This window comes from Orcinus orca, chromosome 5 (genome assembly GCF_937001465.1).
Source record: "Orcinus orca chromosome 5, mOrcOrc1.1, whole genome shotgun sequence".
In the NCBI taxonomy this organism is placed as follows: Eukaryota; Metazoa; Chordata; class Mammalia; order Artiodactyla; family Delphinidae; genus Orcinus; species Orcinus orca.
In genome coordinates this window covers 33471474-33484273 of record NC_064563.1, presented here as the reverse complement: position 1 = coordinate 33484273, position 12800 = coordinate 33471474, and the positions used below count along the sequence as shown (strand labels likewise).

The 12800-nt window shown below is 48.0% G+C and overlaps 1 protein-coding gene across 1 annotated transcript in view; it reads left to right on the top strand.

Moving 5' to 3' along the window:
- The window catches only part of EPHB1 (EPH receptor B1), a 432780-nt gene extending 420225 nt beyond the window's left edge, over positions 1-12555 (top strand). The window contains exons 14-16 of the mRNA XM_033404128.2: positions 6125-6318; positions 8195-8350; positions 11737-12555. Coding sequence (XP_033260019.2) covers positions 6125-6318; positions 8195-8350; positions 11737-11845 — 459 coding nt within the window. The 3' untranslated portion in view covers positions 11846-12555. The remainder of the gene's footprint in view (positions 1-6124; positions 6319-8194; positions 8351-11736) is intronic.
- The last annotated feature ends 245 nt before the right edge of the window (positions 12556-12800 follow it).

The following is a 12800-nucleotide window of genomic DNA, read 5'->3' as shown; positions in this document are numbered from 1 at the left end:
TAAAGAGAGAAATTAATCGTAAAAGCCCTTCTTTCCTGAGAATCCGCTCTTCTGGGAGTCTGTGTCACCTGTCAGTGAAGGAGGTGCTGAGTGAGAGTCCCAAGGCTGGTCAGCTTCAGATGGGCCTCAGGAGGGGACCTGTCTGAGTGGAGGTCAGCAACAACCCTCCAGGCCACTCACAAGGGACAGGGGGAAAGGAAAGGGCCATCTGAGATGCTTTAAGCAGAGGCATTTTGGGGAGGTGTTCCAGAGGGGACCCTTTGCTACATAATTACTAAAAGGTAGGAAGACTTTGAGGATGATTTGCTTTGGTAAGGTCCCAGTCAAAATCCTATCTGGATTCCCCCACTGCCTTGGGCCCTGGGCTGTTCCCCAGGGCCACTCCTCCTTTGTGTTCTGAATACATGCCCTCCCCTTGGAGAGTCTGCAGTGTCCGTGTTACCTCTGTTCTCTGCTTGCTCTTCCCATCACCTCGGGGGACAGTTATTATCTTTCCCAACTTCCAAGCAAGAAGAGGCAGAGCTGGCCCAGTCCAGATGGGGAAACCAGCCACCCCATTAGCACCTACAGAGTGGGTAGGCTCTTCGTTACTCGTAAACTGGAGAAGTCTGCCCCCAGCCAGCCCTCTATCCAGACAGACGTTCCGAGCCATGGCTGTCGCTCATAAGGTTGAGAAAGGTGGCCATCTGGGAGTCCAGGAAACACTTTCCAATGAGCCAAAATGGGAGCTGGGTGCTGCCGTGACAGTGGGTAGAGTGGCTTCAGCCCAGAGCAGGTGAAATGGCTGCGTCCTTAACCAGGTCCTGCTGCCGACCATGTGTGGCATCTAGGTCCTCTATTATCTCTGATTATCCATGCTTTGTCTCTGCTCCTGTAGCATGTCAAATCGGTAAGTGTTGGAATTGATGCCAAGGCTGCTTTCATGAAATCAAGTGCACCCTGGTTTTGTCCATACTGTCAGCTAGATGAGTAATAAACGTTAGCCGGAAAACGCAGACCCATTTTGTCCTGCCCGGAGACTGTAATCCGATTAAGCTCAATTCAGCACACATGGAACGGATTATGAAACTCTGACAGGCAAGATTTGACATTCAAGATATTCTCAGCAAATGCATTCACCTCTGCTGAAAACAAGTGAAGTTTCTGATAGTAGACTTCCAGAATTCCCAAATCATTCATTCAACGAACACTCAGGGTATGCTAACTGTGACTAAGCATTGTGCTTGTCGGCTCTGTTCTTGGGGGGGTTTATAGCCCAGTGGCACATACACAGGGCTGTGGGAACATTCTGGGGGGAGGTAAGGAAGGTTTCCAGATATTTGACACTTGAGCTGGGCCTCAAAGGGAATAAGGACATCTACAAAGTAGCTGTTTATTCTAATTTTATTGTATTTCTCCAAAATAAAGCCTCTCAGCATTGTTCCAAGTACCATTCCACTCTCTGTGGAAGGCGGAGGGTGACTTTTGCCCATTCAGAAGGTATCTTCTGACCCAGCCTGGGAGAGAGGCAGGAGGGGCTCCCAGCAGCTCGGGCTGCAGCCCGACTCATCAGAAACCACTGAGGTGGTGGCAATAAAGGATTTTACAGATGACAATTGAAAGGCTTTACGAAAGAGAATTGCAGAGGCAAGTCAGAGTGCTGGTAATTGGGCTTCCGGAGCCCAGGAAGGTCTTTGAACATGTACAGAGTTTGTCAGCCAGAGAGAGAACTTGGAAGTTCTACGGCTTGGATCTGATTGACAGAGATAATGAGAGTGGCAGTGTCTGTGGGGAGAAGCTGTGGTTTTATTGAAACATCAGAGCTCATCTTAACCCCCTCTGCCCTGGATCCTCCACTGCTCTGAGCTCCTCCACTTTTCTCCCTCCGCATGGAAGGTCGAGGAAGCCCGCCCACCGCCCAACTTCACTAATGAAAAGTGCACGTCTGGGGGCAGCCAGGAGCCCCTCTGGGGACAGGAGAGCAAGGGGAGGGGCCCTGTTCCTTTCCCAGAGGAGCTCCAGCCCTGGTCCCCAGTCCAGACCACCTGTCCCTGGTCCCCACCTAATACCCGCACCTGCCATCTCGGGGTACAGGTGAGCAAAGGCAGCCCTCACCCCATCCCGTTGCTGCAGACCATTCAAAGCAAGTCAGCCCTGCTCCGTGACAGCTGCCGAGACTGGTTCTCGCTGCCACACTCGCCATCACCTTCTGTCTGGAGACGCCATCTGATCTCATTTCAATCTCCAGTCTTTTCAGCATCCATTTATCTCATCCTGTTGTGGACCAAGGAAAGGGGCCCAGGACTCGCTCTGATTTTTCTATTCTGCTCAGCAGGACCCCCTCTGCCCCCAAGCTTGGGCCATATCTTTCTTCACAATGCAGACGCAGTCACTGGCGTTTGGACTGAAAGTGGTTCTCCTGCCTCCTACCTGTTTTCTCCATACCTGCCAGTGAAGCAGGCATGACAGGGAGTGATCCCAAAGCCCCATTAGAGGACTACAATTCCTTTTTCAAAATAACGATGTTTTAATTCGATTGTAAGTTATATGTATTTGGAAAATTTAGAAAACACCCAGATCCTTAAAAAGAACAAAAATCTCCAAAGGCATAGTGCTTCAAAGAAAGACTTGACTAGATAAATATTACCCATACAGCAATTAATGACGTAGTACTTTTTCTTTGGAGTGGAAGGTAAAGCTTTTATTTTTTTCGTATGTGCAAGAAGCGTCAATGCTCCCAGAGCATCTATTCGAGTAATAACAACAAAGTTATCTAGAAGAAATAGCAAATAGGAATTCCCTGGTGGTCCAGTGGTTAGGACTCTGTGCTTTCCGATTTTTCACTCCCAAGGGCATGGGTTCGATCCCTGGTCAGGAACTAACATCCCTCAAGCTGCGAGGCGGGGCCAAACATTAAAAAAAAAAAGAAATAGCAAATGGAATAAAGTCCCATTTGTAAACAAGAGCATGGGAAGGGGGCTCCTCTATCCTCTGTCCTGAAAGGTGAGATACAGAGAGGGAGGTGGAATTTACCAAGTCCACACTACATGCTTGGTGCTTCCCAAACACCATCTTCCTGGACCTCCAGTTGGCCGGCAGCAGAACAGCAACCCTCTTTGAAGAGAAGACCTCCACTGTAATAGACGTGGCTGCAGTGACAGCCTCCATGTGATGATGGGATTCTTTCTACTCATATGTGTGGTGCTCAATGCGCATCACCTCACTGTGTCATTTAATCCTTCTAACACCCCCATCTGTGCAGTTTCAGGAAGTCAACTGACTCTCCCAAGTTTCTGGAGCTAATAAGAAATGGAATTAGGATCTGAACCCAGACCTCCAAGGTCTATGCCCCTGATGGCAATGCCACAGCATCACTAACACAGTGCGTGGGGCTACACTCCTGTGGACCTGCAGGGAGGAGGAATCAGTGACTCTCTGATGTCCTCTTAAAAGGAAAGTCAGCACATCAAACAAACAGAGGAAGTACAAAGACACACGCCAGGATGGTATTCCAAAAATTCCACCAAGGTGACCTGCAGAAGAGCTGGGGGAAAAGCAGCTTAGTGGCGTCCAGTCGAAAGCTCACAGACGGAAGAGTCAGCACGTGCCTGGGTTCCCAGTCTCTCGATGCTCTGCCAGGAGTGCTCGGGTCAGCTGGTCACACCTCTGAGTTGCGCCCCCTTAGCGGGCTCCTTCCTCTTACGGGCAGATGGGAGAGTAATCTTGTTGGGGGGAACATCTGTGTTTGGGAATCTGGTCATCAAATAATTTGGGCAGCAATGCCAGCGGTTTAAGGGGAACAGGAGCTGCCCTACACTGGAAGACTTTGGGGGCCCCTAACCCCCCAAAGAAGTTGAATTTGGACACCAGCCCTTCCTGCTGGTCCCACCTAGCTTGTCCTTAGGCAGCCCAGAAAGAGCTCGTGGGGCCATTCAGTGGGTAATCCCACTTGTCCCCTTGGTGAGTGGGGACTCTGTGACAGGGCCCCTTAATCTGGCTGCTTGGAAGGAGCTGGAAAGGATGCCAGTTTTAAGCAAGGCTATTCATCCTCATGGATTACTTGGTTTAGCTCCATACCCCTGTTTCCTACCGTGAAGACATCAAATAGCTCCAAGGACTGTTCTCCAGGCTGAGATTCCTGTGGCATCCCCACAGAGCCTAGGAAGAGTTGGTTTCAAGGTATTCAAAACTTAAACTCAGGGACTTCCCTGGTGGTCCAGTGGGTAAGACTCCACGCTCCCAATGCAAGGGGCCCAGGTTCAATCCCTGGTCGGGGAACTAGATCCCACATGCATGCTGCAACTAAGAGTCAGCATGCCGCAACTAAGAGCCCACACGCTGCAACTAAACATGTCACAACAAAGATCCTCCTGCATACTGCAACTAAGACTCGGCACAGATAAATAAATAAATAAATATTAAAAAAAATTAAACTCAGATACCCCTGTGATTTTTTCCCAACCCTATCCCTTACTAGCTTCGTGCCCTCAGGCAAATGACTTCCCTCTTTGTGCATTCATTTCCTCATGGGGAAAATAGGGCTAAAATGCCCTCCTCAGAGGATAACAGGTAATTTGACTGACAACAGTCTGGCTAAGATAAACATTTGTTAGTGGTATAAAATATTATTCAAAAGTGCATATTCCCAGTTGCTGTTTTTTTATAAAGTGGTCACATTGGTGTGGCTTGTATGCTTGTTTGTTTTTCTGCCACATCGAATAGAAGGAATAATACACCTTGATTATCTCTAATGACTTCAGGTTATTATATTATCTCATGCCCCGTCTCATGCCCTGTATCCTGTGCATAGAATTTGTAAAACTATAAACTGATTGAGAATGTTCACTTTCTGACCAATTTACAAAGTAAAAAAAAAAGAATAATCAGTTGAAATGAATCTGACATTTTTTAAAGTAGAGGCAAAAATACCTGAAAATCCCTGAACTCCAAATTATTCCCTATGTTGTTAAAGGTGCTTTAACTGTTTATATTAATGTAAAGTCAATGCCTAATTATTATAGAAAATAAACATACAAAGAAACAAAAAGAAAAACACAAAGGGCATTAATGTTTCTACCTGCCCAGAGGCAACCACCGTTAGTTCCATGATACAGATCCTTCCAAGGACTTTTCTATGCATGTGTGTAATTATTAGTTTTTGTTTTGTTTTGATTCTTGCTTTTTTACAAAAGCAAGCTTATACCATACCAGCTTTATACCATACCTGCACTTACGCAGCCTGCTGTTTTGCCTAATATTACAATGTGAGTATATTTCCATTTCAATAGGCACATTTTTGTAACATCTTAAGGCTGCATTGTATTCCTGGCCTTCCATTGTGTTATAATAAATTACAGAGCAGGCATAATTGTTTTAAATGAATTGGAAATTAAGAAGTAAAGGGTGAAAAACACAACAATCTGAAGGACAGAAAAAGGACTTAAAGATCCTAAAATCTTTGCAAAACTGTCCCCTGGAGTCTGCGAAAATTAACAAAACCTGATTGGAGATATTCATGTTGGATCACCTTGTTATTTCCACTGTTGTCATTGTACCGAACCAATTTGTTTAACTAGATTATCTTCTGCCCAATTCCTGTCGCTGCCTCATGAAGGTTAAGGCAGAAAGTGCCTAGGAAGCATCTAGAGGGTCCCTGGCATGGAGTAGGCTCTCGATCAAATTGTGATCCCTTCTCCCACTTTCTTTTCCCGTAGCAGTGAAAGGATGAGGTCACGATGGGCTTTGGTGGGTGTCCTTTGCAAATAGTTGGCACGTTTCCCATGTGCCATTGTTTCATCTGTCCTGGTGCCACCAGCTGCCAATAAGGCAGAATTGGGCCTGACGTCCTCTCAGGGAGAAGCTCAAACCATTCTTCAGTAAACATTTACAGCCATCTAGTGCGTGTCAGGCCCTGTGCCAGGTGCTGGGGACACAAAGGCACAAGAAGAGGTGGGCCCTGCTTTCTGGGAACTCACAGTGTAGGGGGAAAAGCCAAGTACATGTAAGATCTCTTACTGTGGGAGGTATAGGAGCACAGAAGGCGGGGCACCTGGGGTAAGGAGGCTCCATCCTCGGAAGCTAATTTGTGAATGGCTGGCTGGTGGCTCATCCCCAATCACACTTGTTCCCATGTGTGTCACTGCAGGTCATCAATGCCATTGAGCAGGACTACAGGCTGCCCCCACCCATGGACTGCCCAGCTGCTCTACACCAGCTCATGCTGGACTGCTGGCAAAAAGACCGTAACAGCCGGCCCCGATTTGCAGAGATTGTCAACACCCTGGACAAGATGATCCGGAACCCAGCAAGTCTCAAGACTGTGGCAACCATCACCGCCGTGTGAGTCTAGTGGAACCGGGTGGCTCCTAGGGGTGAGTGGTCTCACAGTCAGGCAGGGCCCAGAGCGAGGCTCCTAGCCTTCAGTCTACTGAGAGCAAGGGGGAGACAGCTGAGCTTATCCGCGGATGGAAGAAGTTCCAAGACTCTTCCCTTCCTTTTTCTCTTCTATCTCTCTGAAATATTCCCTGCCTCCAGCATGGGCTGTAGACAGATGAAAAGATAACATATCTGTATCTCTACCTTCCATTGGCCTCAGATGGGCTGGGCACTGGGCTCTGTAGTAGTTGAGTGTATCTGGTCTGACTGGTATGAGACCCCACTTGTGGGCAATCCTGTTTCAGGAAGGCACCCTTTCTGTTAACCACACCAGCGCATGAGGCAGGTGGAGCTGCAGACTTGGAACCTTGGCCAACCTATTAACAGGTAAAGGCCCTGATTGATGTGGGACAAAGAAATTCAGAGCAGTTGGATTTGTTATAAGCAAATGCACGGAACTGTCAGCTGTCAGCCACAGTCAGCTGTACATCACTCCTTTACATTTGCAGAGTGAACTCATTTATTAATTCATCCTTTCGACCAGAGTTTATTGGGTGCTTATGTGCTGAGCACTGTGCCCTTGCTGGCTGTATAGAATAAGCAAGATAGACATGCCCTCATGGAGCTTAGAATCATTTAGGAGCAGCGAACATTAATCAGATGATTGCCCAAAGAAATACAAATTGAGACTTCACTGGCCAGTGCGGCAGGGAAGTGCCTGATGCTTGGAGAGCATACACCTTGGTCTGGCGTCAGGGAGGCGACCCTGATGCCTGTTATTTTGGTTGCAAGCTGAGGAGGGAGGGTGCGTTAACTGAATGAAAGGAAGATGGGAGTAGAGAGTCAGGGTTCCAGATCAAGGGTACAGCATGTGCAGAGGCCCGAGTGTGCGAAGGACAGGGCCAGTGTGTTGGGAGTGCAGTTTGTGGGGGGACCAGGTGGGGACTGGGGCTGGTGAGTTGGGCGAGAGCCAGACACTCGGAGCCTTTAGGCCCTGCTAAGACTTCGGAGCTTGGTTTTCAGAGCCATGATCACCCACTGAAGGGTTTGACATGAATCAGGTCAGGAGTTGGGTTATTGTCAGAATCACATCTCCATATTTTAAAGAGCACCAGGCTATAACATGGACCTGTTGTTGAGGTGACCATGAAGACAGAGTTGGTAGGAGGACATGGCAGTAGTAACCATGGTAGAGAAGAGAGCATCTTAAGTCAGGCTAATGATGTGGAAAGAAGCGTTGAGTTTGAGAGATTTTGAAGGTCAAATCTTTATGACTTGGTGAAGGGTTGGGCATGGGTGCTGAAAGTGAGGGCGATGTGAAGATGGTACCCTGATTTCTGGACTGGGTACCTGGGGTGGGGGGTTCTGCTTTGAGAACATGCCCGAGAAGGTCAGTGGTGGGCTGCTCTGTTCCATTTCTTTCAGTTAGCTGAGGATGGAACCCGGAGGAAAAAATGTTACTGATAGATTTGGAGAGGTTGCAGTGAACTTTATATATTTGTTAAAGGAGCATATCTTTGGTTGGTGAAGCTCTTAGATTTCAGTTTACAAAGGAGTTATGGTCCTTCTCTTCCCCTCAGACTGCCTGCTGTGCCAGTCTGCCCGTCTGGGCTGACCGGCATGGGACAGAGCCCAGAGCCAGGGGGACTGGCCACCCGGCCTTGAGAAACCATGCAAGCTCAGGATTGTGTAGGGAAGGAAGGGTCAGCCTGGGTTTCCTGCATAATCCTCATCCCACCAGGGGTGCTGAACCTCCATGAAGTCTGCCGTCCACCCAGAGTGTGCCTCTGCCCATGCGCCCCTGCAGCTGTGGGGTCACCTGCTCCCCTCTGTCTTCCAGGCCTTCCCAGCCCCTGCTCGACCGTTCCATCCCAGACTTCACTGCCTTTACCACCGTGGATGACTGGCTCAGTGCCATCAAAATGGTCCAGTACAGGGACAGCTTCCTCACCGCCGGCTTCACCTCCCTCCAGCTGGTCACCCAGATGACGTCGGAGTGAGTGACGGGAATCACCTCTGTCCGGCCCGTGGGTGGGGTCAAGGCTCCCTGCCTGCAATCACCCGTGGTGCAAGTCATGCCTTCTGGCCTCATCCTCAGGGCTCCACCTCAGTGCAGAATCGGACCTGGTGGGGAAGCTCCTTGGGAAGACGGAGGGCTGGGGTGGGGAGGCCCAGATCTATTCTGGGTCCCAAATGAGAGTTCTTCAAAGTCACAGCCATATGTCATTTGCCTAATCACTGAGAGTCTCTCCTCTGTTTAAGTTTTTAAACTCAGCCCATCAAAGAGAGCATCCAGCTGGAAAGAACACAGCCAGCCAGCACTTTAAACAGCATAGCAGGAAGAGGCAGAGCCTGATTCAGCAGCAATCTCCGATGTACTGGGAGCCTGTCTTCGTGCTTAGACAGCGCTTGTAAATAAGCCGACGTTTCCATCCCCCACTAGTTATTTTCTAGGCTGCAACCCCCATAAGAGTGTGGAAGAATACAAAAACTAAAATTATTCAAATCAGGTGAGAGCCAGAAAGGGTCTTAAAGGCCCACGGAGTCCATCATTTCCCCAAGAATGTTCTGAGCGGTACCCGCTCTGGGAAATGTTAATAGGTTCTCCTTGGAAAAAAGGTCCCATGGTCAAATAAATTTGGGAAATACTGAGCACTTTAGCACTCTCTTGGAGAGTCACTCCACATATTAGCATTGTAAAGGCCATAAGAAACCCCGAAGTAAAGAAACCCACGTAAAATTATTAAATACCATGGAAGCGTATTTCGGAGGGGTGGGGTTTTCTGGGCCTGCATTTTGGGAAATCTCTATCTAGTTCCACCCCTTCTATTCAGCGATTCAGAAAGGAGGTGATGTTAGTGCCTGAAGACTCGGCCATCAGGAGTGACAAAGCGGGAACAGAAGCCTGCTTTCCTGACTGCCGGGTCCATATGTTCCAGCCTGTCCATCCAGGGCCACATGGGGCCATACTTGGCTCTACACACCCTGGAGTCACCTGGGCGTCTTTAACTACTGATGTCTGATTCCTACACCCAATGTAGATCTTCTGATTCATTTGGTACATGGTGAGACCTGGGCATCAGGATGTTAAAACTCCCCAGGTGATTCTAATGTGCAGCAAAGCTTGGGAACCACTGGACTAGAGTGGGCAAGTCGAATTTTGAATACACACACACACACACACACACACACACACACACACAGAGCAGGCACCTCACCAGCTGCCCGGCTGTGACGTGCACTAACAGCACCAGGGTTGGTAGCCTATGACACACATTTTCCCTGACAGAGGATAAATCAGTCCGCCAGGCAGTTGAGAAACACTTATTGATCACCTGTTCTGTGTCACGTTCAGTGCTGTGTGCTGGGATTCCCTGCTGGGGCAGGCCCGTTGCTGAGTCCCAGGGGAGAGGCGGGGGTCATCCATCCTGAGCAGTTGAGCCCCAGGGGGATGGCTTATTGAAACTCAGCCTTCCAACCCAGATTCCTGCTCTGCAGTCAGTCTTCATAGAGTCCAGCTTCATGTCTCTCAAGCTTATTCTTGCCTGAAATGATGGAACCTCCAGTTTCTCCCAGGAAATGACTTGGATGTGCCTCTAGCCTTGGATCCACTCAACACCAGAATTCACTTTTTCAAACCTGAGTTCATTTCCTGGTGATGCCTAAAAACGTCCTTACCATTATGAGTTATCGTCAGACACCAAAAATAAACACTAACCCCTTCCCAGTGGAAAACCAGCTTTCCCAGCCCACAGAGCTGAAAAGCATGCCTGGGCTCAGGGGCAGAGTGGGCGTCCATGAAGGCAGGGCTGCGCCTGCTTTCCCACTGTCATGGGGCTGCGTACGGGGACCATCATCACCCGATCCCCCACAAACTGAAGGAGTCAAATGGAGTAATTCCCTCAATCTGGGAATAGCCACATGAAGAAGAGCTAGAGGAAAAATAAAAGGAAAGTGAAACTGAAAAGTAAGGGATTTACTTCAAAGTAAAAAATGTCCACACACTATTGGAGCACTCTCGTTTGCTACTTGAGAGAAAAAAGGCAGGAAAAGAATATGTGTACGTAAATAAAGTAGATTGAGGGACCATTTGTGAATTCAAAATCCAAGCATACCTCTCAAACTTGTGTGCTGAAAAGACGTGGGCAATTTGACAATCTAGACCAGTGACAGCCCTCGGGGGACTGAGAGCCAGCTGAAAGGAGGGGTCAGGAGAGCCCAGGCATTGTGGACGGGGGCCCAGCACAGGGGCCTCCTCATACACCTTGTGCACAGTGCACAGAGCGATCTGCTCGGCTGCGGCAGGGGGGGTCCTCAGGGAATACAGTCAGGACGTTAGAAGAATTCTGAGAGCAGCCCTGCAGGGTGGCTGAGAGCCAGGTCATCCTGAATTTGAAGCCCAGCTCCTCCACTGCTTACCTGCTGTGTGATCTTGAGCATGTTACTTAACTTCTCTGAGCCCTACTCTAGAAAGGGGCAAATAATAATAGTGCCCACCTCTTGGTTTGTGCTAAGAGGTAAGTGGAATAGTACATACAAGGCAACTGGCCTATTGTCTGCCTGCAGGACACACATGAGAAATGATGGCTGGTAAATTATTATCATTGACTCTGAGTGGTTTGACAGTTTTTATGAAATGCTTCCATAGGTATAAATAAGTTAGTATATGGCACATGGGAAGCACTCAAGTACTGTAATATTATTAACTAAAAAAAGATGTATGGGTCTCCCCAAAGACAAATATAAGCCATGAACTTGTTCACATTAAGATTCACAGTTCAGAGATGAATCCAGTGCAAATCCCTACCCTAAACATCTTCCTTGGATTCCTGCTCGGGCAGATATTTGAAAGTTATTTTGAGATCACCCTTCTTAAAAATTCATGACGTTAAAATTCAAACAGAGGCAGAAAATGGAAACTCAGGGGAAAACATCAGAAAACCAGGCAAGCCTCACATCTTTTCAATCACAGTGGGCGATCACTAATTTAGGCAGAAACCTCACAGAATAACTGAAGCCCCATACAGTGTGTGCTTGCATTGTTAAAAAAAAAAATAGCAGAGGAAAGTTCTAGCCCACCTAGGGTCCTGGACACAAGGAAGGGCTGCTCCAGAACCCGCAGGCAAGCAACAAAGCACAGCACTTCCAGGGTCATCTAAGTTGGAGGGGGCATTGGAGGTGGGGACCACTGCTTGGAGGAAGTGAGATAGAGCAAGAGAATATCTAGTTAGGTGTTTTTCAGACTCGGGTAAACTTGGGCTCATTAGAGTTTAAACACTTTTATTTGCCTACCCCACTATTACCAGGAGCTTGCCTTCCGTGATGAGTTTTGATCTGTGAAAAGCACTAACGTGCCTTCTTTTGTGGCTTTTTCCCACCTAGAGACCTCCTGAGAATAGGCGTCACCTTGGCAGGTCATCAGAAGAAGATCCTGAACAGCATTCTGTCTATGAGAGTCCAGATGAGTCAATCACCAACGGCAATGGCATGAGAACTCTCGTTTTCTGTGGGGAGGAGAGGAAGGAAAAGGACCAGGCTCGGGGGGAACCAGAGGTTGACCACTGTGGAATGTCCTGGAGAGACTGGCTTTTCAGCTGAGAAATGCATTCTCATCAACGAAGAATAAACTGGACCTATTCCTAATAGGCAACCTTCATTTCTCAGTGACAGACGCAGGTTTAAGATGCTGTGGGAAACCAAATATGTAAGAATAAAAATACACAAAGGTGATGTTCGACGGAAGTGAAGACAAAACAATATGTGTCTGGGGCACCAAGTGTGAACACAGCTCCCACCCTGGGTGGGCTGGAGTCATCCATCTACAACAAGAAAGGGAAGGAGGTAGAGGGAAGAAACAGAAGCAATTTCCCATTTTCTTCCTCACCAATGACATTCTTTTCTTTTCTCCTTTTGTCCTCCTCCCTGAGTCCTCACCCTCCCCCCACATCCATCTCCCTTTGCTCATGACTCGTGTAGGGAAGTTTCTTCAAACAAACCCCAGCTCCTGAGTCTCCAGATGTTCTGTCAGTTGCCAAAGGACCTTGCTGACCACTGCATGGGGAATCCAACCAATTCAATTAATGTCTTCATATTGAAGAAGAGATGTACCTTCAATTGAAACCTTGTTTTTCTTTTGTTTGCATTTTCTGCAAAAAGGAAAAAAGAAACCACAAATTGGAAAAAGAAAAAAAAAAAGAAAAACCTGTTTCCGTGTTCAAGGGCACGCCTATGTATGTCTGTGTTATAAAATGACCGCTTGTTCGTAACAGATGCAAACAAGAAAGAACTGGGAAGTCTTCGACCCTGGAAGATCCAAAGGGGCCAGGGCATGCTGTTGGTCTGGTTTTCTGATTGGCTCCATTGGCCTATTGGCTCAATGAGGAGACAGGGTAGGGAGAAAAATAAAATGAAAAGGGGGAAAAAAGACTCCAGAGGGTTTGCAAATT